Source organism: Hylobates moloch, unplaced genomic scaffold (assembly GCF_009828535.3).
Source record: "Hylobates moloch isolate HMO894 unplaced genomic scaffold, HMol_V3 SCAFFOLD_20, whole genome shotgun sequence".
In the NCBI taxonomy this organism is placed as follows: Eukaryota; Metazoa; Chordata; class Mammalia; order Primates; family Hylobatidae; genus Hylobates; species Hylobates moloch.
Window position 1 is genome coordinate 31,914,870 of NW_026652295.1, and position 27,242 is coordinate 31,942,111.

Below are 27,242 nucleotides of genomic sequence, written 5' to 3' on the forward strand. Positions count from 1 at the left end.
CCCACCTAATAAATTTTTGGTCAGACGGGTTGTCTGCTCTCAAACCCTGTCTACTGATAAGATGTTATCAATGACAATGTGTGCCTGAAACTTCATTAGAAATTTTAATTTTGCCACGGTCCTGTGGTCCTGTGATCTCGCCCTGCCTCCATTTGCCTTGTGATATTCTATTACCTTGTGAAGCACGTGATCTCTGTGACCCACACCCTATTCATACACTCTCTCCTCTTTTGAAATCACTAATAAAAACTTGCTGGTTTTACGGCTCAGGGGGCATCACGGAACCTGCTGACATGTGATGCCTCCCCCGGACACCCAGCTTTAACATTTCTCTCTTCTGTACTCTGTCCCTTTATTTCTCAGACCGGCCGACACTTAGGGAAAATAGAAAAGAAACTATGTGAAATATCAGGGGTGAATTTCGCCCGATATCTGGCTGAATTTCCCCCGATATAGAGATAGTAACTGGATAGGACGAGAGGTGGATGCAGGGGTTATTTTTACCTACCTTCTCCCTGGCTGAAAGCTGCTCCCCAGGTAGTTGACGCAGTGAGTTTCAGGGGTTTGTCAGCATGTCCTGGAAGGAAGGAGGGTTCTGAGGGGATACAGGAGGGCATCGGCAATTGTCCTCAATATGTGGTAATTAATGGCTAATTCAGATGGGATTTGGTTCAGCTGCATGTGACAGAAGACACAAAATAACAGTGGCTTAAACAAGAGACAAGTGAATTTTTCATGTAAGCAAATTCTGAGATAATCAGTCCAGGACTGGTGTGGAACTTCCAAGATCACTAGGAAGGCAAGACGTTTCTAATTTGCGGTTCTTCTTTTTTTTTTTTTTTTTTGAGATGGAGTCTCCCTCTGTTGCCCAGGCTGGAGTGTAGTGGCACAATCTTGGCTCACTGCAACCTTCGCCTCCCGGGTTCAAGCGATTCTCCTGCCTCAGCCTCCCAAGTAGCTGGGATTACAGGCACATGCCACCACGCCCAGCTACTTTTTGTATTTTTAGTAGAGACGGGGTTTCACCGGGTTGGCCAGGCTGGTCTCAAACTCCTGACCTCAGGTGATCTGCCCTCTTTGGCCTCCCAAAGTGCTGGGATTACAGGTGTGAGCCACCACGCCTGGCCAAGTTTGTGGTTCTTCTATTCTCAACAAATGGCATGGTTTGATGGGGAAGGGCATACTCCTTCCTTTAGGGCTCTCCCTGAAATGTGGATATATTACTTCCATTTGTGCTCTATTGGCCAGAGCACTGTCCATTGCCATACCTAGTCTCAAGAGAGGCTGGGAATTGAGATCTTTTTTGGTGGCCATGTGTCTTGCAAAAAAAAAATCGAGCGTTTATTAAGAGGAAAAGATTGGAGAAACAATACTGGGGGGAAACTAACAGCCTCTATCAAAGACTCAGTGTCAGTATCAGTATTATGCTCAGCTGTGAGAGGCTGGACCAAGGTTGAGTGCCTGAGCCACAGCACCCTGTGTGGGCAGGACATCCCCTGGGCAAGCCTGTAGCACTTGAGGTGGCCCGGCAGGAAACCTTGCCCTGTGGGGCTCTCTATAGCAGATGGTGGCAAACTGCATGATGCACAAGAAAAAGAGTGTTTAGCCGGGCGCGGTGGCTCAAGCCTGTAATCCCAGCACTTTGGGAGGCCGAGGCGGGTGGATCACGAGGTCAGGAGATCGAGACCATCCTGGCTAACACGGTGAAACCCCGTCTCTACTAAAAATACAAAAAATTAGCCGGACGTGTTGGCAGGCGCTTGTAGTCCCAGCTACTCGGGAGGCTGAGGCAGGAGAATGGCGTGAACCCGGGAGGCGGAGCTTGCAGTGAGCTGAGATCGCGCCACTGCACTCCAGCCTGGGGGACAGAGCAAGACTCCGTCTCAAAAAAAAAAAAAAAGAAAAAGAGTGTTTACTCCTTTTCCCCATGTTGCCCAGGCTGGTCTTGAACTCCTGGGCTCACTCCAGCACAGACTTTGTCCCTGTAAAGCTTCACCCTTCCCCATCCTGGAAGTAGGGAATCCTGACCAACTGACAGATTTGTAGGAGACTCCTGCTCCTATCCCCAGGGTAAAGCCTTCATGGTCTGCCCCCTCCTACCCATCCCACCAGCCTCAGCTCCCCAGACTGTTCCGTGCTGCAGCCCTTCTCAGTTCTGCACACTTGATGAGCCTGGCTCTGGCCTGTCGTGCCCTGCTGCTGCAGCTCAGGGATACATACAATTGTACAGACCGTGCTAAGAACTTCACATGCATGATCTCTTTTAGTTTTTTTCGCTGCCTCTCTGCTCATCTGTACTCCTCACTGGGCAGGAACTTTGAGAAATGGAGGCCCACATCTGTTGCGTTCACTGCTGTATTCCCAGCAAGCAGCATGGTGTGGCAACTTCACAGGGCCTCTGGCTCCAGATCGTTGGCACACAATAAGTTTCTTTTTTTTAAATTATTATTATTATTATGATCGAGAAGGAGTGTCACTGTGTTAGCCCAGGCTGGAGTTCAGTGGTGCGATCTCTGCTCACTGCAACCTCCACCTCCCGGGTTCAAGCAATTCTCCTGCCTCAGCCTCCTGAGTAGCTGGGATTAGAGGCACGCCACCACGCCCAGTTAATTTTTATATTTTTAGTAGAAACGGGGTTTCACCATGTTGGTCAGGCTGGTCTTGAACTCCTGACCTCATGATCCGCCTGCCTCACCCTCCCAAAGTGCTGGGATTACAGGCGTGAGCCACTGTGCCCAGACATAAGTGTTTCTTATATTGAATTTGCAGCTTGTATAAAAATGAACCAAGACATTATGAAATACAGTCACTTTTTTTTTCCTTTTGTGACTAATTTTTCTTAAGGAGCAGTGATCAGGGAAAGGAAGATGTTTCCCTAGAACTCCTCTAGAGGGCGTATCCTCCCTGGATCTTTGACATTGATTTTCGGAGTGGTAATGGATCTTACACAAGAAGTGGCCATCCCCTAGGAGGCCTGTCCACGCAGATGGAAGGTGTGGTGGTGCTGAGTGATGTCTCCCTGGCAGCTTGGATTGGAGACCCTAGAGGGAGGTCTTCATGTCCAAAGGCAGGGATCTGGAAGAAGGGGAATGTGTGTGCACAGACTGCCCCCTGCCCCTTTTTTTTTTTCTTTGAAGACAGGATCTCACTCTGTCACCCAGGCTGAAGTACAGTGGTGTGATCATTACTCACTGCAGCCTCAACCTCCCAGGCTCAGGTGATCCTCCCACTTCAGCCTCCTGAGTAGCTGGGACTACACCTATGTGCCACCATGCCTGGCTAATTTTTTTATTTTTTGTAGAGACAGGGTTTCCCCATGTTTCCCAGGCTGGTCTTGAACTTCTGGGCTCAAGCAATCCATCTGCTTTGGCCTCCCAAAGTCCTGGGACTCCAGGCATGAGCTACTGTGCCTGGTCTAGACTCCTCCCCTTTTTTTTTTTTTTTTTTTAATGAGATGGAGTTTCACTCTTGTTGCCCAGGCTGGAGTCCAATGGCACAATCTCGGCTCATCGCAACCTCCGCCTCCTGGGTTCTAGCAATTCTCCTGCCTCAGCCTCCTGAGTAGCTGGGATTACAGGCATGCACTACCACATCTGGGTAATTTTGTATTTTTAATAGAGATGGGGTTTCTCCATGCTGGTCAGGCTGGTCTCAACTCCCCACCTCAGGTGATCTGCCAGCCTCAGCCTCCCAAAGTGCTGGGATTACAGATTACAGGCATGAGCCACCATGCCCGGCTTTTTTTTTTTAGGTGGAGTTTTGCTCTTGTCGCCCAGGCTGGAGTGGAATGGTGCGATCTTGGCTCACTGCAACCTCCGTCTCCTGGGTTCAAGAAATTCTCCTGCCTCAGCCTCCCAAGTAGCTGGGATTACAGGCACCCACCACCACGCCCAGCCAATTTTTGTATTTTTAGTAGAGATGGGGTTTCACCATGTTGGCCAGGCTGGTCCTGAACTTCCGACCTCAGGTGATCCACCTGCCTCAGCCTCTCAAAGCGCTGGGATTACAGGCTTGAGCCACCACACCGGGCCTAGACTCCCATTTTTATTTAACATCTTCCATTTCTCATCAGAGAAATGATAACAAAATATAGAAAAGCACAATTCTTTATTTTAACCCCACATCTAGCTCACTTAAATGACCAGTTATTTCCAAGTCTGGATCTGAAAATTTCTTTTTTTTTTGAGACGGAGTCTCGCTCTGTCACCCAGGCTGGAGTGCAGTGGCGCAGTCTCGGCTCACTGCAAGCTCCACCTCCCGGGTTCACGCCATTCTCCTGCCTCAGCCTCTCCGAGTAGCTGGGACTACAGGCGCCCGCCACCACGCCCGGCTAATTTTTTGTATTTTTAGTAGAGACGGGGTTTCACTGTGGTCTCGATCTCCTGACCTCGTGATCCGCCCGCCTCGGCCTCCCAAAGTGCTGGGATTACAAGCGTGAGCCACCGCGCCCGGCCGGATCTGAAAATTTCTATTATGAGAGACTCTCCAGGACCTTCATTCAGTTCCACGTGTAGTCGTGACATTGTGTGATATTGCCACATGGTTGGAAATAACACTTGTGTAGCAGTTTGAGATGAAATATAGGCGATGCCTGGCTTCTGAAAGTGCCTTCAGGCCTGATGTTACACAAGCATTCTCAATCCAACTTGCCTCCCTTCTATTTCTTTTTTTTTTCTTTTTTTTTGAGGCAGAGTCTTGCTCTGTCGCCCAGGCTGGAGTGCAATGGCACTATCACGGCTCACTGCAAGCTCCGCCTCCCGAGTTCATGCCATTCTCCTGCCTCAGCCTCCTGAGTAGCTGGGACTACAGGCGCCCACCACCACGCCCGGCTAATTTTTTTTTTATTTTTAGTAGAGACAGAGTTTTACCATGTTAGCCAGGATGGTCTCAATCTCCTGACCTCGTGATCCACCCGCCTCGGCCTCCCAAAGTGCTAGGATTACAAGTGTGAGCCACCGCGCCTGGCCACCAAATGGTATAATTTTTACAGTTACACTTTCTAACTGGTGTTGCTGAAGATGGAAATGCAATTGATTTTGAAAATTAATTTTTTTCCTCTTACTGATTTTTTTATCCATCAACCTTGCTAAACTTATCAATTCTATCTGAATTTTATTTTAGGGATGCTGCACATGCAATAATTTCATCTGCGAATATTAACATTATTGTTTCTTGTAATCCTTATATATTTGTTGTTTATTGGACTGGCTACAACTTCCATTGTTGTATTGATGAGGATTATTGAGAGCAGGCATCCTCGCCTTGTTCCCCATCTTGAAAGGAATGCTTTCAACATTTCACCATTATGGTGATGTGTTTTGCAAAACTTTTGAAGATGTCCTTTATCAGCTTCTGGAGTTTTAAAAAAAATATCAGTGGGTGTTGAGAGGAGTGCCCTCACCCAGTGCGGGAGGCCAGCAGGGCCCCCTGGGACCTACATTCTCTCCTTGCTTGGGTTCAGGTGGCCCAGAGAGCTGAGGGGTTGGCCTTGGCTCCTCGGCAAGTTAGTGGCAAGCTGGATGGAGCCGGTGACTCCCACCCTGGGCCACGGTTTCTCTATGACCCTGGGTCCCAAGCAGCCAGCGGTGGGGCCCGGTCTCTAAGGCCCAGCTCTGAAAAAAGTGGTGTTGCAGGGAGCATGGGCTGGAGGGCCTGGGCCTGGAGGACAATGAGTTTCAGCAGGGATATGTCCCCTGACAGGGAAGCCCCCACCTCTGCCCTGGCCACATCCTTCCCCTGATCTCATGGCTGAAAAGCCACACCAGAATTCCTGCAATTCAGTGAAGCAGCTGTTCAAAACCAAGCAGCTGGTGACACACAGGGACAGAGGGTAGGGCTGCAGGGGAGGGGGAGGGGGCGGGAAAGGCCCTCACAGCAGAGCCCAGAGAAGACTGACCCCAGGCTGAGCAGGAGCTGCACGCACAGGGCCCAGGGGCTGCCGGCTGCCGGGACCGCCGCATTGCAGAGGTCTCCCTTGCAGCAGGAAATCTAGGAGTCCACGACGGCACTTGTAAGTTTCAGCAGGGGGAATCCGACGTCCTTCTGGCAGGAGGGCAGGCAGAGCTTGTTCTCCCTTCTCACTTTACTGCCAAAGACGCTCACTTTCTGGGAGACACAGACCCCATCCGGGAAGGGGCACAAACCACGCTGCAGGAGGCCCCTCACGAGACCGCCAAGCATCCGTAGCAGCGCAGACTCTCTCTCCATGCTCAGCAGGGCCACCAGCAAGACCAGGGACAAGGTCTTCATGGCCTGGAGACTGCTCATTCTAGGGTGCTAGTGCACAGACAAGCTGCTGCGAATCGGAGCAGCCCTCGGCCACCTCACCCTCCTAGGGCTCGAATGCGTCCCAGAGCCCCGTGGCTATACTGCACCTCCTCTCCTTAGCGCCCCACCCAGGACCCTCCCAGGCCTGGTCCACCCCTCCTCATCTTCCTCCCTCTGGCTGCGGGTGTTGAATATTTTGAGTGGCTTTGCTGCATCAATTGAGATGCATAAATTTTCCCCCTTTAATCTGCTAATGGGTCTATAGTTCTCCATTTCATTAAAAAAAATTTTTTTTTTAATTTGATAAATATCTTTTGCTGTATGTTTCTACTCAGGTCTCCCTTCTCAGTTATCCCCCTTTACCTTCCATTGTTGGTTTTCTCTAGTTTCTTCCTTTACTTTTTTTTTACTGTGTTCTCTTCCAGCTCTTGCTTTTTGGAGTTTTCCCAGGATATCAAAGGTTGGGGGGATGGCAGCATGGTTTTCAGACAGTGTGTCTCCCCACAATCTGCTTCTCTCTACAAGCTTGTTTGAAGCCAAGTTAAAGCAATGGATTGAAGACGGCAGCGTGGGTGCTAGACCTGCCAATTTCCAACTGCACACCAAACCCCCGAACATATGCTTTAAGCCCCTGCCTTTCGGTTTCATAAACAAAACCCTGTCCTGACTACCTCCAGGATTGGATGGAAACTCAGATGAGTAAATATGGTAGAACGACTTTGCAAACTAGCACCTTATTCACACGTAAGGGGTTGCTCTTGTCACCGAAACTGTTACAGGCAATGTGAGTTAACAGAAATAGCTTGGATTTTGAAGCTAATGGAATCTAGATCCATTCCTAACCAGTAGTGTGACCTTACACTTATTATGTAACTTTTCTGAACCTGTCTCCATCCATCTATACAAAGAACGTGGCACAATGTAGGAACTCAGTGAATTTTTGTGATTATAAGATGAGATAATACAGGTGCATAATCTGAAACACATAAAATATTCCATAAATGGAAGCAGTAAATCCTCCCTGAGCTCGAGACTCCAGAGGCCCTGAGCCCAGCACCAGTAACAGCACCCAGGTAAGTAGGCTGGCTGAGAGAAGAGGGCTATAAAGAAAAATTCTTTCCTGAGCTTTGAATCCCCACTGTCAGGCTTCAATGGAGCGCAAAAGTTCCTAAATTTGGTGAGAAATGGCAACATTACCAGGGAATGAACAGACCAGGTCACTCACGTCCACGTGAGGGCTCCAGGAGCCACTTCCGGGCCCAGTCAACCACGACCAGAAGAGGCAGCGCTGGAGCCGCAATCACGTCGACGGAAAACAAGTGCGCTCCCTACTGCAGTCACCAGGAGGCGCTAGTCCCGCCTGTCGCCCGGCACGGGTCCTTGTTTGCGCATGCGTCATTTCTTTCCTCCTGCGTCCCCGCCCCTCCTCCTCCTCCGGCCTCCACCAGTTACGTTTGGCCAGTTGCGCTCGTGCGGCGACGTCCACGCATTTTCTGACGTAGCGAGCCACGGCGGGGAGCCGAGCGGAAGTCCACCACTGTTGCCACTAGAGGAGGGGAGGGGTGAGAAGCATAACTGGGACCGGAAGTGGAATTAATCCGCCTACCTCTCCGGCGCCTGCGAAACAGAAAAGACAAGGCTCCTGTCGGGCGGGGTGTGGCTTCGGGTGGCGGAGGACGCTGCGATTGGCCCTCGGCTGTGGCGACAGCGACGATTGGTCCCTGCGTGCAGAGCGCGGTGAGAGCGGGTGGCGGCCGTTGGAATTCAAAAGTGGCGGGTGTGGCGCGGGGCTGGTAGCGGCGGGAGCCGAGCGAGTTCTCTAATTTGCTTCGCGAGCGGGCGAGAGAACGCGAGTCCCAGGATCCCCGGCACCCAGTTCTCTTCCACTGCATTCCCCCGGCACGTGTGGGACCGAGGTGGACATGGCTCTGCAGGTGAGTAGGGGCGGCGCAAGTGTCCTGCCCTGGGGATGGGGACGACGGTTGGCCGCTCCGATGCTGTCGCGCCCCCGGCTCCCGGCCGGCCTTTGTCATGTCTACCGGGAGAGCGAAGGTCCGTGCGCCCCCGTACAAGTGGAAAGGGGCGGAGGCAGGAGTGGAGACGGCAAAGAGCACCCGGGGAGGTCGGAAGGGACGTCTCTCTGCCCTCCCCCAACTTCAAGTCTCTGGAGCCCCTCCTTTACTTTCATGTCTCCGAGATCTCCCATTTCGAATTCTCAGGCTCGTCTGACACATTGCCACTTCTTTATTCATACTCAGGGTGTGATTACAGCGTGTAAGAAGTGAGAATTCTGATATGACTTCCTCCTTTGGGGACGTGGTGTCTGATGCCACATCCTTGCTGAGGTCCTTTTGTGTTATCGCCTCTCCTCATCACTGCTGCTTCGGAGTGTAGGAAAGGGAGAAGGAGAGTAGGGTAATCTGGGCCAAAAGACTCCTCATTCTCTCTCTCCTTTCCCAAATTTTGCAGATTCCTGCCCAATGAAACTAACTGATTTAGTTCTTTCTCTTAAATGGTGCCCTGCTGCACCCCACAACCATATGCAGCTTCCTCTCCCCAGTGAAGAGACATGAATGTGTGTGACAGCTGGAGTGTACTGATCTCTGGTGCCAGGAAAAGTCTCCTGCCTGAATCCTTTCTTTACTAGTATTTCACGTTCAGGTTTCCCTAAAGTTAGGATTCAGCCTTAGGAGAGATTCTTTCTGTCGTGACAACCAGAGAGCAGAGCGGTATGATGTGACAGTGAGAAGTAGTAAAAGCCTTCTCAGATCTATTAATCAAGTATTTACTGAGCACCTACTACATGCCAGGCGCGGTTGTAGGTACTTAGGATGCATCAGTGGACAAGGGACAAATCGTTGCCACCATGGAGCTGCCATTCTATGGGGATACAGACAGTAAATGTAATAAATGAATTATGTAACTGTCAGAAGGCCGTAAGTGCTGTGGAGAAAAGGAGAAATTCAAGGTTTCTTTTTTTTTTTTTTTTTTTTTTTTTTACGGAGTCTCGCTCTGTCGCCCAGGCTGGAGTGCAGTGGCGCCATCTCGGCTCACTGCAAGCTCCGCCTCCCGGGTTCACGCCATTCTCCTGCCTCAGCCTCTCCGAGTAGCTGGGACTACAGGCGCCCGCCACCACGCCTGGCTAATTTTTTGTATTTTTTAGTAGAGACGGGGTTTCACCGTAGTCTCCATCTCCTGACCTCATGATCCGCCCGCCTTGGCCTCCCAAAGTGCTGGGATTACAAGCGTGAGCCACCGCGCCCGGCCTGAAATTCAAGATTAAGGGAGTAGGGGAGGCCAACTGGGAGGATAGAGTATTAAATAGGGTGGTCTCAGTAACCCCCATTGAAAAGATGAATTGAATAAAGACTTGAAGGAAGTGAGGGAGATAGACAAGCAGATAGTGAGGGAAGAACATTTCAGGGAGAGGGAATCTGCTAGAGCAGAGTCCCTAAAGAGTTGTAAGGAGGGAAGTGTGGCTGGAATGAAATGAGCAAGGGGAAAAGTTGTGGGAAAGGAAGTCAGGTAATGGGTAGTGGGGCTGCTGATCACAGTTTGTCCTTGTGGTGGTCGTTGTGAGGACTTTTACTCTGAGTGAGATGGGGAATCATTGGATGATTTTAAGCAAAGAGATAAGATTTGTTGGGTCCAACATATTTTCACAACCATAGCACCATTGCCTTTTTTTTTTTTTTTTTTAAGACAGATTCTCTTTCCGTGTTCCCAGGCTGGAGTGCAGTGGCATGATCGTGGCTCACTGGAGCCTTAACTTCCTGGGCTCAAGTGATCCTCCTACCTCAGCCTCCTGAGTAGCTGGGACTACAGGCACCTGCCACCATGCCTGGCTAATTTTTTGTATTTTTCGTAGAGACAGGGTTTTGCCATGTTGCCCAGGCTGGTCTGGAACTCCTGGGCTCAAACAATTCGCCTGCCTCGGCCTCCCAAAGTACTGGGATTACAGGCATGAACCACCGTGCCCTGCAACTTTTGTTGTTGTTGTTTTTTTGTTTTTTTTTTGAGATGTTGTCACGCTCTGTCACCAGCCTGGAGTGCGGTGGTGCGATCTTGGCTCACTGCAACCTCTGCCTCCCGGGTTCAGGCGATTCTCCTGCCTCAGCCTCCGGAGGAGCTGGGACTACAGGTGCGTGCCACCATGCCCGGCTAATTTTTTGTATTTTTAGTGTAGACAGGGTTTCACCGTGTTAGCCAGGATGGTCTCAATCTCCTGACCCTGTGATCCTCCCACCTCGGCCTCCCAAAGTGTTCGGATTACAGGCATCAGCCACCGCACCTGGCCAACATTTTTTATTGTCATGACTAGGTGGGGGGTTGCTACTGGCATCTAGTGGGTAGAGGGCAGGGATGCTGCTAGGCATCTGGCAGTGTACAGGACTGCATTGGACATTGTCAAATGTCACCTGGGGGATAAAATCACCCCCAGTTGAGAACCACTGGTTTATGATAATCTAGGTGCCAGATGATGGTGTCTTAGGTCAGGGTGATAGCAGTGGAAGAAACAGTAAAAAGTGATTGGGTTCCGGATATATTTTAAAGGTACAATCAGCCATGCTTTGTTGACAGATGAGATGTGGTATGTAGGAGAAAGAGAAGACTGGGTTTTTGGCTTGAGCAACTGAAAGATGGAGTTATATCAATTGAGATGGAGAAAGCTGCAAAAGGAGCAAGTTCAAAGCAGGGTTGGACATCAAGAGGTCAGTTATTAGACTTCCAAATGGAGATGTTTTTTTGAGACGGAGTCTCTCACTCTGTTGCCCAGGCTGGAGTGCAGTGGTGCGATCTCAGCTTACTGCAACTTCTACCTCCCAGCTTCAAGCAATCCTCCCGCCTCAGTCTCCCGAGTAGCTGGGGTTACAGGCACGTGCCACCACACCTGGCTAATTTTTGTATTTTTAGTAGAGACGGGGTTTTGCCATGTTGGCCAGGCTGGTCTCGAACTCCTGAACTCAAGTGATCTGCCCGCCTCGGCCTCCCAAAGTGCTGGGATTATAGGCATGAGGCACTACTCCCAGCCTTAAATAGCGATGTTGAGGATGCAGTTCAGTATAGGTGCAGGATTGAGGTCTGAGCTGGACATATAAATTTGGAAACTCTCAGCATATCAATGATACTTAAAGCCATGGGAGTGGATAGTGAGTATAGATAGAGAATGCTGTTAAAGTCTGGAGAGATGAGGAGGACCTGCCAGTGAGGTAAGAAAGGGTGGTCTCCTGGAAGCTAAATGAAGAAAGCCTATTAAGGAAAAGGGAGTAATCAGTTGTATCAAGTGCTGTTTGATGGGTCAAGAAAATGAAGATAAAGAATTGAGTTAGCAACATGAAGTTACTTGTGATCTTGAGGATAGCAGTTTCGATGGAATGGTGGGAATGAAAGCCTGGTTGCAATGGGCTTAGGAGAGAAATTGGCCACAATGAATACACTAGAGGTAATACTTTAGAGTTTTGCTGCAAAGGGCGGCAAGGAAAAAGGATAGTACCTGTTAGGGAAAGCAGAGTTCAGATTCTTTTTATTTATTTATTTATTTATTTATTTATTTATTTATTTTTTTTTTATTTTTTTGAGACGGCGTCTGGCTGTGTCACCCAGGCTGGAGTGCAGTGGTGCGATCTTGGCTCACTGCAAACTCCACCTCCTGGGTTCACCCCATTCTCCTGCCTCAGCCTCCCGAGTAGCCGGGACTACAGGCTCCTGCCACCACGCCCGGCTATTTTTTTGTATTTTTAGTGGAGACGGGGTTTCACCGTGTTATCCAGGATGGTCTCGATCTCCTGACCTCGTGATCCGCCCGCCTCGGCCTCCCAAAGTGCTGGGATTACAGGCGTGAGCCACCGCGCCCGGCCTGAGTTCAGATTCTTTTAGTTTCGAAGAAATAATAGAGTTTGTGGTATGCCAATTGGAGTGATGCCATAGAGTGCAAAGCTGATGGTGCAGAGGTGAGAAGGGAGGATTGCTGGAGGAATGTTCCTGAAATTGGGAGGATTTGGTGAGGAGGGGTGGGATGTGATGCATATGTGAAAGGGTTGCCTTAGGAGCAGGGCCATCCACCTCTGATCTTGTGGTGAGGTGGATGTAGGCAGGGTTGCATGAATGTCCGTTCTTATAGAAGGTTAAGTGCTTATGCTTCTCATTGTGGAAAGTTGGAGGGCATCATGTCTAGCTTTATATTAATAGATGGGAAAAATATATATACTATGGTCTTTGGAGTTGTCCTGAATAAACAAACCTTTAAACACATTTTCTGAACCGACATAAATTCCAAGGAGGTAGGTCTGTAGCAGATCCACTATGGTAGTGTAGAGAGGAGGAAGGGCACAGGTTATTTTTAAAAATTAGTGTTTGACTTCAGAATACTTAAAGAAAAATTTGGTTTCCATACTATATTTGATTACACTAAATTAAAATAAGCATTCTTTGTGCACATTTCTGTAGGTGGCAGGAAAAATGCTACCTCTTTTTTTCCCTTTTTATTTTTATAGAAGCCAATGGTATGGATGTATCACAGTTTAAGTACTGCCCCACTGATGAATATTCAATTTCATTCCTTCAAAAACTGTAGAGTCCTACCATGTAGCAGACATTGTACTAGGCCCTCTGGTTATATAGTTATGAACAAAACAGATGAATTCTTACGGTGCTCACAGTCTTATATAGGGGTTATGATAATAAATTAAAAACAAAAGAAAACAGTGTATCAGGTTGTTTCATAATTTTTAAAAAATAATGATGCTCTATGAACTTCCTTGAGTAAATCTCATTGTATCACGGGTAGCTCAAACTCACTTTCCCAAAATTGAACTTAGCATCCATGAAACCAATCCTGCTGGGTCCAGTGGCATGTGCTTGTTGTCTTAGGCACTCAAGAGGCTAAGGCAGGAGGATCACTTGAACTCAAAGTTCAAAGCCAGCTTGGGCAACCCTGTCTCAAAACAAATAAACAAAAACCAGCTCTTCAGGTACTCAGATCTCTGTGTTACTTCTTTTCTTTTTCTTTTTCTTTTTTTTTTTTTTTTTGTGAGACAGGATCTCAGTATGTCGCCCAGGCTGGAGTGCTGGAGTGCAGTGGCATGATCACGGCTCACTGCAGCCTTGATCTGGGCCCAAGCCATCCTCCCACCTCAGCTTCCCTTGTAGCTGGGACCACAGGCAAATGTCATCTGGTTCGCTAAGGTGGATGTCTGCCTAGCTTAGCCCTCAAGCTTCTAGAGTAGCCCCTTTCAACTAGGTTCCATGAGAATTAAGTTTTTTATTTTTATTTATTTATTTATTTATTTATTTATTTATTTATTTATTTATTTTGAGACGGAGTCTCGCTCTGTCGCCCAGGCTGGAGTGCAGTGGCACAATCTTGGCTCACTGCAAGCCCTGCCTCCCGGGTTCACGCCATTCTCCTGCCTCAGCTTCCCCAGTAGCTGGGACTATAGGCGCCTGCCACCACACCCGGCTATTTTTTTGTATTTTTTAGTAGAGACGGGATTTCACTGTGTTAGCTAGGATGGTCTTGATCTCCTGACCTCGTGATCTGCCCGCCTCGGCCTCCCAAAGTGCTGGGATTATAGGCATGAGCCACCGCGCCCAGCCAAGTCCTTTTTTTGTTTTTTGAGACTCAGTCTCGCTCTGTCACCCAGGCTGGAGTGCAGTCATGTGATCTCGGCTCACCACAACCTCCACCAGTCGTTCAAGCGATTCTCCTCCTCGGCCTCCCAAGTAGCTGGATTACAGGCACATGCCACCACGCCTGGGTAATTTTTGTAGAAGCAGGGTTTCACCATGTTGGTCAGGCTGGTCTTGAACTCCTGACCTCAAGTAATCTGCCTGCCTCAGCCTCCCAAAGTGCTGGGATTACAGGCATAAGCCACCGTGCTCGGCCAGAATTAAGTTCTAATGCCTTTTTTTTTTTTTTTTTTTGAGACGGAGTCTCACTCTGTTGCCCAGGTTGGAGTGCGGTGGCGTGATCTCGGCTCACCGCAACTTCTGCCTCCCAGGTTCAAGCGATTCTCCTGACTCAGCCTCCTGAGTAGCTGGGATTGCAGGCATGCACCACCACACCCAGTTAATTTTTGTATTTTTAGTAGAGACAGGATTTCACCATGTTGGCCAGGCTAGTCTCAAACTCCTGACCTTGTGATCTGCCCACCTCAGCCTCCCAAAGTGCTGGGATTACAGGCATGAGCCACTGCACCCGGCCCAGGTAAAACATTTCAAACATTGCTCAATAAATGTTGCCTGATTCTCCCAAGCAGTCTTCAGCCCTCACATATCTTCCACTCTCTCCCTTATTTATGATTCTCAGCTTCAGCCAAAAGGGCCAGTTGGTTTCTTAGCCATGCTATGTACATATTTGAATTTTTGCCTTCCAGAAAGAGCATCCATTCCTTTCTGCTTGTTTTGAGTCCCACCCTTAAAGTTAGTCAAGTCCAGCTTTTCCCCTAGAGGTTATTCCCACTTTTAGGTTACGTCCCCACTTCTGTTCATGCTGTCTGTCTGGCACATAATTCAGCTTTTGGCACAAGTGGTGCTCAGTACTTGGTGGTGGTGATGTTGATAATTGAGGCTGGGGGCCAAGACGGGAAGTTCTTGGGACATTTGGGTTCCTGGGTATTGTCTTAAGGGTCTCTTTTCCCAACAGAGGTCCCCCCTGTTGGAAGTAAAGGGGAACATAGAACCAAAGAGACCTCTGATTAAGGCCCCTTCCCGGCTGCCTCTCTCAGGAAGCAGACTCAAGAGGAGGCCTGACCAGATGGAAGATGGCCTGGAGCCTGAGAAGGTGAGCTGGGCATGGAGAGATGTGCATGTGTGTGGGGGGCGTGTGTGTGTGTATGTGTGTGTGAAAGAAAGGAGAGAGAGAGTATAAACCATTAGGGAGGGTGACTATGGACTTTGTCTTTATCTTTCCCCAGAAACGGACAAGAGGCCTGGGTGCAACGACCAAAATTACCACATCCCACCCAAGAGTTCCATCCCTCACTACAGTGCCACAGACACAAGGCCAGACCACAGGTGGGCTCTCGGGATGGATAGACTCCAAGGACATGGAAGTCCAGTGCTCTTCAACTCACTTGTTTCTTTTCTTTCAATTTTATTCTTTTTTTTTTTTTTTTTTTTTTTTTTTTTTTTTTTTGAGACAGAGTCTCGCTCTATCGCCCAGGCTGGAGCTGGAGTGCAGTGGCTCAGTCTCACTCACTGCAACCTCCTCCTCCCAGGTTCAAGCGATTCTCCTACCTCAGCCTCCCAAGTAGCTGGGATTGCAGGTGCCCACCACCACGCCCAGCTAATTTTTGTATTTTTTTTTTTTAGTAGAGATGGGGTCTCGCCATGTTGGCCAGGCTGGTCTTGAACTCCAGACCTCAGGTGATCCACCTGCCTCTGCCTCCCGAAGTGCTGGGATTACAGGCGTGAGGTACCACGCCCAGCCTATTTTGAATAGGTAATAACATTTCATTTGGTTCAAAATTCCAAAGGCACAAAGGTTGTTGTATAGTGAAGTTTGCTTCCTATTTCTGTCCTCCAGCCACCCAATTCTGCTACCCAGGGCAACTGTGTGTTCTTCCAGGGAAATTCTATTGGTATTCAAGCAAGTAAGACTATACTCCCCCACCTTTTTTACACAAATGGTGGCATACTTTAGACATGGTCCTGCTTTTACTTATCTTAATCCAAGTTGCTTTTTGGCATATGGAGTACAGTTGGCCCTCTGTATCTGTGGGTTCTGCTTCTGCAGATTCAACCAACCATCGGTTGAAAATATTCAAGGAGAGTGGGCACAGTGGCTCACGCCTGTAATCCCAGCACTTTGGGAGGCCAAGGTGGGTAGATTACCTGAGGTCCGGAGTTCCAGACCAGCCTGGCCAATATGGTTGAAACCCTGTCTCTACTAAAAATACAAAATTAGCCAGACGTGATGGCCCGTGCCTGTAATCCCAGCTACTCTGGAGGCTGAGGCAGGAGAATTGCTTAGAACCTGGGAGGTGGAGGTTGCAGTGAGCTGAGATTGCGCCAGCCTGGCGACAGAGCGAGACTTGGTCTCAAAAAAAAAAAAAAACAAGAAAATATTCATGGAAAATAAAAAATAAAACCAAAAAATACAGTATAAAAGTTATGGTCATGTGTCACTTGGCAATGCAGATACATTATCAGAAATGCATTATTGTGGAAACATAGAATGTACTTACTGAAACCTAGATGATCTAGCCTGCTACACACCTAGGCTATCTGCGATAGCCTATTGCTCCTGGGCAACAAGCCTGTGTGGCGTGTTACTATACTGAAGCACTGTAGGTAACATAACACAGTGGTAACCATTTGTGTATATAAACATACCTAAACATAGAAAAGGTACAGTTAAAATACAATATAAATGATAAAAAATGGTACAGCTATACAGGGTACTAACCATTAAATGGAGCATGTTTGAATGGAAGTTGCTCTGGGTGAGTCAGTGAGTGAGTGGTGAGTGAATGTGAAGGCTTAGGGCCTTACTGTACACTGCTGTAGACTTTAGAAACATGGTACAGTTAGGCTACACCAAATTTATAAAAAATAGTTCTTTTATAATAAATTAACCTTAGTTTACTATAACTATTTTACTTTATAAACTTAATATTTTTTTTCCCACTTGCCAAGGCTGATGTAACATTTTAATCTTCTTTAACTTTTTTTTTTTTCGACCAGTTGTCAAATGATCCTTTATTGAAATATTTTCCTTTGTGGTTAATTAGCTGGGCATTCCATAGCACCACTGTTGACATCATCTATGATGTCATGAGGGTGGCGGCCATCAACATTACAGCCCACAGACTGGGCAGTCCCCAGGATCTCTTTAATGGTTCCAGAGAGTTCTCTGGCTAAGGATCGGTGCCGCATCTGTAGAGCAATGTTGACGATCTCATCAAAAGTGATCATCCCACTGTGTTGAATGTTTTTCTGTTTCTTTCTGTCTCTTGGTGGTTCCTTGAGGGCTTTGATGATCAGGGTAGAGGCAGAAGGCACCACCTCAATCTGGGCCTGTCTGTTCTGAATGGTCAGTTTCACTATAATCCTCAGGCCCTTCCAGTCACCCGTTGCCTTGGCAATGTCATCACCAACCTTTTTTGGAGACAGACCCAGGGGGCCGATCTTGGGGGCCAGGGCAGAAGTGGCACCGACTTCACCTTTGGTGCACCTCAGGTATACGACTTTGATGTCGCTGGGGTTGAACTTCGGTGGCATGGTGGAGGCGGCTGGTGTTGGATGAACCCAGATTCGCAACGACCGAAGAAAGTTGCACTTTGGCCTCCTCCGAGCTGAAAGCTGAGAGCTTCTCTCTTTTTTTTTTTTTTTGAGATGGAGTCTTGCTCTGTCACCCAGGCTGGAGTGCAGTGGCACAGTCTCAGCTCACTGCAAGCTCCGCCTCCTGGGTTCACGCCATTCTCCTGCCTCAGCCTCCTGAGTAGCTGGGACTACAGGCGCCCTCCACCATACCTGGCTAATTTTGTTTTTTTGTATTTTTAATAGAGACGGGGTTTCTCCGTGTTAGCCAGGATGGTCTCGATTTCCTGACCTCGTGATCTGCCTGCCTCGGCCTCCCAAAGTGCTGGGATTACAGGTGTGAGCCACCGCACCCGGCTAACTTTTTGACTCTTGTAATAACAACTGAAAACACAAACATTGTATAGCTTTACAGAAATATTTTATTTCTTTATATCCTTATTCCTCATGCTTTTTTTCTATCAAATTTTCTTTGAGCGGGCAGCATATATTCAGGGCAATATGAATCTCTGTCTCCTGGGTTGAAAATAAAATTTTTGTTTTTGAGACAGAGTCTCGCTCTGTCGCCCAGGCTGGAGTGCGATGGCACGATCTCGACTCACTGTAACCTCCGCCTCCCGGGTTCAAGTGATTGTCCTGCCTCAGCCTCCCGAGTAGCTGGGACTACAGGTGCGTGCCATCACGCCCGGCTAATTTTTTGTATTTTTAGTAGAGATGGGGTTTCACCATGTTAGTCAGGATGGTCTCGATCTCCTGACCTCGTGATCCGCCCACCTCAGCCTCCCAAAATGCTGGGATTACAGACATGAGTTACTGCGCCCCGCCTAAAATTCTTTTTTTAATTTAAAATGTTATTTATTTGTATTTTTTCCAAGAAATAATCTTAAATTTGAAAATTTTTAAATATTATTTTGCTTTTCAAACTTTTTGTTAAAAACGAAGAAATACACACATTAGCCTGGGCCTACATAGGGTCAGGATCATCAACACCTCCACATCTTGTCTCACTGGAAGATCTTCAGGGGCAGTAACACACATGGAGATGTGACTTCTGTGATAACAATGCCTTCTTCTGGATTGCCTTTTTTTTTTTTTTTTTTTTTTTTGAGACGGAGTCTCGCACTGTCGCCCAGGCTAGAGTGCAGTGGCGTGATCTCAGCTCACTGCAAGCTCCACCTTCTGGGTTCACACCATTCTCCTGCCTCAGCCTCCCGAGTAGCTGGGACTACAGGCGCCCACCACCATGCCTGGTTAATTTTGTTTTTGTATTTTTAGTAGAGACGGGGTTTCACCGTGTTAGCCAGGATGGTCTCAATCTCCTGACCCCGTGATCTGCCCGCCTTGGCCTCCCAAAGTGCTGGGATTACAGGCATGAGCCACCGTGCCTGGCCTGGAATGCCTTTTGAATGACATGCCTGAAGCTGTTTTATAGTTAACTGTTTTTGCAAATAGAAGGAGTATATTCTAAAATAACAATAAAAAGTACAGTAAACATATAAACTAGTAACATAGTCATTATCATTATCAGGTATTATGTACTATATGTAATTGTATGTGTTACACTTTCATACAACTGGCAGTGCATTAGGTTTGTTTATATCAGAATCACCACAAACAGGTGAGGGATGCTATGACATTACCATGGCTATAATGTCACTAGGCAATAGGAATTTTTAGCTCCGTTATAATATTACGGGGCTACTGTTGTATATGCAGTCCGTCATTGACCGAAATGTCATTATGGGCACATGACTGTATTAACATAGCATTTACATTGTGTTAGATATTATAAGTAATCTAAAGATGATTTAAAGTATATGCAGCTGGATGTGGTGGCTCACGCCTGTAATCCCAGCACTTTGGGAGGCTGAGGCAGGCAGATCACCTGAGGCCAGGAGTTTGAGACCAGCCTGGCCAACATGCTGAAAACCTGTCTCTACTAAAAATATAAAAAAAAAATTAGCCGGGTGTGGTGGCACTTGCCTGTAATCCCAGCTACTCAGGAGGCTGAGGCAGAAAAATTGCTTGAACCCTGGAGGCGGAGGTTGCAGTGAGCCGAGATTGTGCCGTTGCATTCCAGCCTGGGTGACAAGACTGCAAATCCGTCTCAAAAAAAAAAAAAAAAAAAAAAAGCAAAATGGAGGCCAAGGCAGGCAGATCACCAGAGGTCAGGAGTTTGAGGCCAGCCTGCCTAATCAACATGGTGAAACCCCACCTTTACTAAAAATACAAAATTAGCCAGGTGTGGTGGTGCATACCTATAATCCCAGCTACTTGGGAGGCTGAGGCAGGAGAATCGCTTGAACCCTGGAGGTGGAGTTTGCTGTGAGCAGAGATCATGCCATTGCACTTCAGCCTGGGCAACAAGTGAAACTGTCTCAATCAATAAATAAAGTATATGGGAGGGTGTGCATAGACTATATTTAATACTAGATACCTATTTATGTAAGGGACTTGGGCATCCTTGGATTTTGGTATTCTTGGGGGGTGCTGGAATCAACCCCTTTTGGATACTGAGGGATGACTGTAATTTCTGGTTCTGGGGGGGTATCATTAGGAGCTGGCCAGACTTAGGGATAAGGGAAGGAAGTTATCTTATTTCTAATTCTGAGAAAAGCACTTCTTCTTCCCCTGTCCTAGCAAGTGTACATGCCATCTTAAGAATGATCATTCTACCTTTGCTCTCTCCCATCTCCTGGGCAGCTCAAAAAGTTTCCAAGAAGACAGGACCCCGGTGTTCCACAGCTATTGCCACAGGTAATTGTGCTCAAGAGCTGGGTCTGAGAAGGGATTTGGGGTATGTGTAAAGGGAGAATGATGGAGGTGGAGGGACACTGGTCCTGTAATTCCTAAGTCACCTCCTCAATTCTCTAGGGTTGAAGAACCAGAAGCCAGTTTCTGCTGTTCCTGTCCAGAAGTCTGGCAGTAGGTGACAAACATAACCACTGGGTGAGAGGCTGGGATAGGGAAGAGAAGATGGTGAGTGCCCAGAAAAATCCATTTGGTCTCTAAGGGGAAGGAGATGTAGCATCAGGTGTGGATCCCATAAAGGCTAGAAGAGAGGAAGGATAGAGAGCCTAGACTTCACTGACCTTTGTCCTTTCTGTGCTCGTCTTAGCATCAGCTGTTCCTCCCATGGCAGGAGGGAAGAAACCCAGCAAACGTCCAGCCTGGGACTTAAAGGGTCAGTTATGTGACCTAAATGCAGAACTAAAACAATGCCGTGAGAGGACTCAAACATTGGACCAAGAGAACCAGCAGCTTCAGGACCAGCTTAGAGATGCCCAACAGCAGGCCAAGGCCCTGGGGACAGAGCGCAGAACACTGGAGGGGCATTTAGCCAAGGTACAGGCCCAGGCTGAGCAGGGCCAACAGGAGCTGAAGAACTTGCGTGCTTGTGTCCTGGAGCTGGAAGAGCGGCTGAGCACGCAGGAGGGCTTGGTGCAAGAGCTTCAGAAAAAACAGGTGGAATTGCAGGAAGAACGGAGGGGACTGACATCCCAACTAGAGGAGAAGGAGGTAAGGGCCAGATTTTCACCGGATGTCAGCCCCGCTTTCCTGGCAGAGGTCATGCCTCCCCTCCTTTCCAGGTACCCCTCAAGTCTGGGCTGAGAACTCCTGAGCACCTATCTTTAGCAGTATAGGTGCTGCTGAAGATACCTCTCTCTTCCACCTGTCTGCACCTCAGCCCACTCCTGACTGTCTTGCTTTCTGCCACGCTTCTTCCTACCCTTGACTGTTTGCAAAGCTCCCATTAAATCTGTGTCTCCATCCCTCTTTCTTTGGGTTCCCATCCTGATCACAAATTCCTGTGGTACTCTCTTTCCCTCCTCCCGTGTCCACTTGACTCCTTCCTGGTGAGCACCAACTAGATTAAATTATTTGCAGTCTCTTAAATGACTCAACTTTCACTTCTGGGCATTCTGCATATGTGCTTCCCTCTTTCTGGAATGTTCTTTGTGTACTGCATCCTTCCTTGGTGCACTCCTGTACTTCTGGGTGTCAGCCTAGATATCATCTTCCTTGTGCTCCTCTTTGTGCTTGGGCATACCCATAGCACTCCCTGTCTTAGTACCATGATTCCTTATTTTCTCATCTTTCTTTGTTTACCAGACTTTGAGGTCCTTTTGAGTAGGGACCTCACCTTCACCCACTCCATACGCCACACAGTTTGTTCTTATTCTTGGTTGCATCTTACCCTCTGTGTATGTTGTGTTTTCTTCTGGGCAGAGGAGGCTGCAGACATCAGAAGCAGCCCTGTCAAGCAGCCGAGCAGAGGTGGCATCTCTGCAGCAGGAGACTGTGGCCCAGGCAGCCTTACTGACTGAGCGGGAAGAACGTCTTCATGGGCTAGAAATGGAGCGCCGGCGACTGCACAACCAGCTGCAGGAACTCAAGGGCAACATCCGTGTATTCTGCCGGGTCCGCCCTGTCCTGCCGGGGGAGCCCACTCCACCCCCTGGCCTCCTCCTGTTTCCCTCTGGCCCTGGTGGGCCCTCTGATCCTCCAACCCGCCTTAGCCTCTTCCGGTCTGACGAGCGGCGTGGAACCCTGAGTGGGGCACCAGCCCCCGCAACTCGCCATGATTTTTCCTTTGACCGGGTATTCCCACCAGGAAGTGGACAGGATGAAGTGTTTGAAGAGATTGCCATGCTTGTCCAGTCAGCCCTGGATGGCTATCCAGTATGCATCTTTGCCTATGGCCAGACAGGCAGTGGCAAGACTTTCACAATGGAGGGTGGACCTGGGGGAGACCCCCAGTTGGAGGGGCTGATCCCTCGGGCCCTGCGGCACCTCTTCTCTGTGGCCCAGGAGCTGAGTGGTCAGGGCTGGACCTACAGCTTTGTAGCAAGCTACGTAGAGATCTACAATGAGACTGTCCGGGACCTGCTAGCCACTGGAACCCGGAAGGGTCAAGGGGGCGAGTGTGAGATTCGCCGTGCCGGGCCAGGGAGTGAGGAGCTCACTGTCACCAATGCTCGATATGTCCCTGTCTCCTGTGAGAAAGAAGTGAGGACCCATGGGCACTGGAACTGGGGAATGGGCAGGAGTGGGCAGGGTGTCTCAAGATGGAGGTAGAGGGAGAAAGGAGCAGGAGAGAATTGAAGGATGAAGTGCAAGTTATGACGCTGGGTTACCACATCCCGTTTTGTCCTGTGGGCTGTCGGTAGATCTGCCTTAACCTGGGAGTGGTGAGGGAGTGATGCATCTGCCAAAAAGAGGAGGGTCACTACATCTCAGGTCTCATCTCCTTGCTCAGCTCATCCTAGCCATGCTGGCCTCCTGGCTGTTCCTCAACCAGCTAGTCATGCTCCCCATCTCAGGGCCTTTGTCTGGATGCTCTTTCCTGGAGATCGTGACCATCCTGTCAAAACTTGTGTTTCCCACCCCGCCTTTATACACTCCCTATTCTATGTATTCCTTACCATTTTCAGACATACTGTGCATCTTACTTTGTTTCTTGACAGGCTAGAAAGCTTCAAGAGGGTGGGGGTGGGCTCTTAGTCATTTCCATACATATTACTATGTACTGACTTCTGCCTGCCTTTTTGCCCCTTCTGCTCCCATCCCCAGGTGGAGGCCCTGCTTCATCTGGCCCACCAGAATCGGGCTGTGGCCCGCACAGCCCAGAATGAACGGTCATCACGCAGCCACAGTGTATTCCAGCTACAGATTTCTGGGGAGCACTCCAGCCGAGGCCTGCAGTGTGGGGCCCCCCTCAATCTTGTGGACCTGGCTGGGAGTGAGCGACTTGACCCCGGCTTAGCCCTCGGCCCCGGGGAGCGGGAACGCCTTCGGGAAACACAGGCCATTAACAGCAGCTTGTCCACGCTGGGGCTGGTTATCATGGCCCTGAGCAACAAGGTGGGAATGGGAGTGGGGTGAGATATGGGACCTGGGGGGCAGTTGGGGTTGGCTGTGCAGAACTCTGCCTATTCCTAAACATCTGTCCCCACCTCAATCATCTAGGAGTCCCACGTGCCTTACCGGAACAGCAAACTGACCTACCTGCTGCAGAACTCTCTGGGTGGTAGTGCTAAGATGTGAGTGAAAGGGACAGATGGAAGGGGTCAGGTAGGAACCGTGTTGGGGTTGGGGGTAGAAAGCGGGGAACAGTGGAGACCTGTCCAGGTTCTGCTGGCCCCTAATGCTGGGGTTGTGCACATTCTCTTTTCATAGGCTCATGTTTGTGAACATTTCTCCACTGGAAGAGAACGTCTCCGAGTCCCTCAACTCTCTACGCTTTGCCTCCAAGGTGCGATTACCACCAGTCAGCCTTGTCAGGACCCATGGGTGGTTGTAGGCTTCTCCATTCCAATCCCTTCTGTCTTCTAGGGCAGGGAGCACATTTGTGCAGAAAGGTTTTACATTCGCAGGTATCTGAGGCACTTCTCACCTGGTTCCATTTTTAATTATTAGCTTTTGAGTTAAGTTTTTTAAAAAAACAGGTGATTAATTTAACCTGAGAAAGCTGATAAAAAAAAGAAAAGGTGACTAAAAGTTCTAAACTGGTAGGGTGCAGTAGCTCATGCCTGTAATCCGAACACTTTGGGAGGCCAAGGCAGGAGGATTGCTTGAGCCCAGGAGTTTAAAATCAGCCTGGGCAACATAGTGAGACCCTGTCTCTACAAAAAATAGGAAAATTAGCTGGGTGTAGTGGCTTAACACCTGTAGTTCCAGCTACTCAGGAGGCTGAGGTGGGAGGATCACCTGAGCCTGGGAGGTGGAGGCTGCAGTGAGCCGTGATCCTACCACTGCACTTCAGCCTGGGTGACAGAGTAAGACCTTGTCTCAAAAAACAAAACAACACACAAAAAATCCTTAAGATTCCTCCCTATCAGCATACAGAGATCATTATTTTTAGGTCTGCCTAGGACTCCACTATGTAGTTGCACCAAAATTTATCCACCAATTCCCTCTACTGGACACTTGGATTGTTTCCACACTTTTTTAGTCACAAGGCCATGTTGACTAACTTTGTACATACATCATTTTGTATTTTTTCAGTTACATCTAACCAGGGAAATAGTCATTGAAATGGGATTACTGGATCAGACTTAGAGGTTTTTCAGACTATTACAAATAGTGTGAATTTAGACTCCAAACCTCATGAGGGTCAGCCAGTGGCCATATGAATTCTCACTAATGAGAATTCCTTCCACTAGAATCTCCTTCCACTAGTGTTAAGCAAGTCAGAAAGTTTCCTGTCTGCCTCCAGGGTAATCTTTTTCTCTGGTTCACCCTCCTCCTGCGCATATAGCCCTTTGATGGGCTCTGGCTTTATTTGAGGTCTGATCAGGTCTGTCCTGCTGTGCGCTTGGGCCTCCTCCCAATCAGCACTGATTGTTGCTGTGGAGTAGCCAGCACCTGCACCCTGATCTGGTATTCTACTTTGATGAGGGTTTCCCTCACTATCTTGCAAGTTCAGTTTTAGAGAGTGATGTTTTTTCTAACTTTTTATTGATGTTACACCAATGTAACATCCAACAACATGAACTTTAATATCCTCTAATACCCAGTTTATGTTAAATTTCACCCAACTGTCTCAGAAGTGTCTTTTATACATAATAGGTTTGTTCAAATCAGGATCCAGGCAAGGGCCACCCACTTGGTTGAAATGTCTCAAGTTCCACAACCCTATCCCACACTGCCACTATTATGTCATTTGTCTGTTGAGGGTCATTTGTCCTATAGAATATACTATTCTGGATTTTGGCTGGTTGCTTCCTCTTTCCCCCATACTTTCACTTATTTATCATATTTGGGTGTTGTCAACCTGATCCATCCATTTACAAGCTCCTTATTGACTTTTTCACCAAGTAATTTTATCCAGCAGTGACCATACCTGGATCCATTATTTCATTAAGGGGTTTCTAAATAGCGATTTTTCTAATCTTAGTTGTTCTGCATTGGTTAGTCACGATTCTTTTCGGAAGACATTTGCCTTGCCATCTACTCTACTTGGTTTCTCTGAAATTCAATTCATACAGGAAAAACAAGATAAATGCTGAATTATTTATTGATTTTCAGTATTGAGTTGATATCCTAGCAGCTTCCAAAGGTGACCAATGAATGTTTATCTGAGGGTTATCTTTATTTTTATTTTTTTTGAGACGGGGACTTGCTCTGTTGCCCAGACTGGAATTCAGTGGCTCAATCATAGCTCATTGTAGCCACCAAAAGTGTTGGGATTATAGGCGTGAGCCACCCAGCCCAGCCACAGTCGTTCTTTCTGATGCTCAAATTACCCCATCTTTGGCCAGTAGGAACCTCCTGCCTGGGCGCGGTGGCTCATGCCTGTAATCTCAGCACTTTGGGAGGCAGAGGTGGGTGGATCACGAGGTCAGGAGATCGAGACCATCCTGGCTAACACGGTGAAACCCCATCTCTACTAAAAATACAAAAAATTCGCCGGGCGTGGTGGCGGGCACCTGTAGTCTCAGCTACTCGAGGAGAATGGCGTGAACCCGGGAGGCGGAGCTTGCAGTGAGCCGAGATCATGCCACTGCACTCCAGCCTGGGGGACGGAGCGAGACTCCATCTCAAAAAAAAAAAAAAGAGCCTCCTTCAGGTTGGCGCCAGTGTCCTTTAGACAGAACTCTAGTAGTCTTTTCAGATTCAACTTGTACATTTCCAGACTTCAACTGATCCATTTTCTAAGGAGTCCTAGTTCCTAAATGGGTGTCATTACTATTTTATCTCGGTTTAAGTGTTTTACAGTGGGAGAGGTTGGAGGTCTCTAGTACACGGTATTGCTGGAAATGAAAGCCTCCTCTCTCTGCTCCTGTATTTTCTTCTGGGGCTTCCATCTCTCCTCAAGCCTTTTCACCTCCTCCAAACCTAGTGTGCAGAGAAGAACCAACCATAACTGGGACCAGCCTGAACCAGCCTTTGGAGGCCTTATTTCAGTATTTCTGAGGGCAGCCCTAGCATTGGAGGATGGGAGGAGATCTTGGGAAAAATGTTGTATTGGTTACGCTGCAAACTTTTATCCTGTCTAACCCTCTGCCCCCAGGTGAACCAGTGTGTTATTGGTACTGCTCAGGCCAACAGGAAGTGAAGACGGATCCAGATCTTCTCTGTGTGTGTGTGTGTGTGTGTGTGTGTGTGTCCCCGTATGTGTATGTATCGGGTGTGGGGTGGGAGGGTTGCTGGAGGGTGCTTTATTGGGTGGAGGGCACCATGTCCCAGGGCTATCAAATAAAGAATAGTTTTTTTTTTTAATAAAGGTTTTATTAGCATTTGCCCAAGGAGGGAGATATTTTCGTATCTGTAAAGGTGGGAGCTGTGATCTGTTCCCTCTGCCAAACGTTTATGTGGGAGGCGGGAGCGGGGGCTGAGGGCTTGGTTTTTTCTCCGCTCTGCTATCACGGGTTCTGGACCTTGGCCTGGATCATCTTCCCCTCTGCTAATACCCCCTACCCCTTCCGTCACATCAGGGAGGTGTGCCCTCTAGCTATCCACGCCCCCTCCTTGGTCACTAGTTATAGATAACTTTCACCCTTCCGCCGGCCACCCCAGCCCCAGGGAAGAACGTTCCTTTGGTAGGTGTCGGCAAACGGGGACCGGACCCCGGAGTCCGGAGGCGGGGCTAGCGCGCGCTCGCAAACTGCTGGCTCTTTCCTCCCGCCCTTTCCCTGCCTTTCCGTTTGAACGTCTGGGGCTCTGCCCGCTCGCTGCCCATTGGCTGGCTTTCGGTGGCGTCACCGCCT

The 27,242-nt window shown here is 48.5% G+C and overlaps 2 protein-coding genes and 1 pseudogene across 5 annotated transcripts; 1 reads left to right on the forward strand and 2 right to left on the reverse strand.

The window, feature by feature from the left end:
- Positions 1–3,041: 3,041 nt before the first annotated feature.
- On the reverse strand, positions 3,042–6,267 carry LOC131382098 (lymphocyte antigen 6S-like; annotated as a pseudogene).
- A 1,589-nt stretch (positions 6,268–7,856) lies between these two features.
- Positions 7,857–26,780, forward strand: KIFC1 (kinesin family member C1). Of its 4 annotated transcripts, none has more exons than XM_058432486.1 (11): positions 7,857–8,004; positions 14,912–15,049; positions 15,183–15,282; positions 20,233–20,286; positions 20,404–20,454; positions 20,648–21,048; positions 21,760–22,539; positions 23,104–23,394; positions 23,500–23,573; positions 23,710–23,785; positions 26,546–26,761. In XM_058432486.1, the coding sequence occupies exons 2-11, from the start codon at positions 15,023–15,025 to the stop codon at positions 26,588–26,590; spliced, it is 1,899 nt and encodes a 632-aa protein (XP_058288469.1). In that variant the 5' UTR covers positions 7,857–8,004; positions 14,912–15,022; the 3' UTR covers positions 26,591–26,761. The 4 variants fall into 4 exon arrangements, with proteins under 4 accessions (XP_058288469.1, XP_031997355.1, XP_058288470.1 ...); XM_032141464.2 differs by lacking the exon at positions 7,857–8,004 and adding an exon at positions 8,027–8,201 and having other exon boundaries at positions 26,546–26,780; XM_058432487.1 differs by lacking the exon at positions 7,857–8,004 and adding an exon at positions 8,592–8,612.
- Positions 16,992–17,524, reverse strand: LOC116460358 (large ribosomal subunit protein uL11-like). Its single transcript, XM_032753988.2, has one exon. The coding sequence runs from the start codon at positions 17,488–17,490 to the stop codon at positions 16,993–16,995; it is 498 nt and encodes a 165-aa protein (XP_032609879.1). The 5' UTR covers positions 17,491–17,524; the 3' UTR covers position 16,992.
- Positions 26,781–27,242: the final 462 nt, after the last annotated feature.

Bases quoted from the DNA above. Each gene is read 5' to 3' on its own strand.
- KIFC1 (XM_032141464.2), top strand. The intron at 20,287-20,403 runs GTAATTGTGCTC...TCAATTCTCTAG, and splicing joins TTCCACAGCTATTGCCACAG to GGTTGAAGAACCAGAAGCCA. The intron at 21,049-21,759 runs GTAAGGGCCAGA...TCTTCTGGGCAG, and splicing joins CCCAACTAGAGGAGAAGGAG to AGGAGGCTGCAGACATCAGA.
- LOC116460358 (XM_032753988.2), bottom strand. From the start codon at position 17,490: ATGCCACCGAAGTTCAACCCCAGCGACATCAAAGTCGTATACCTGAGG.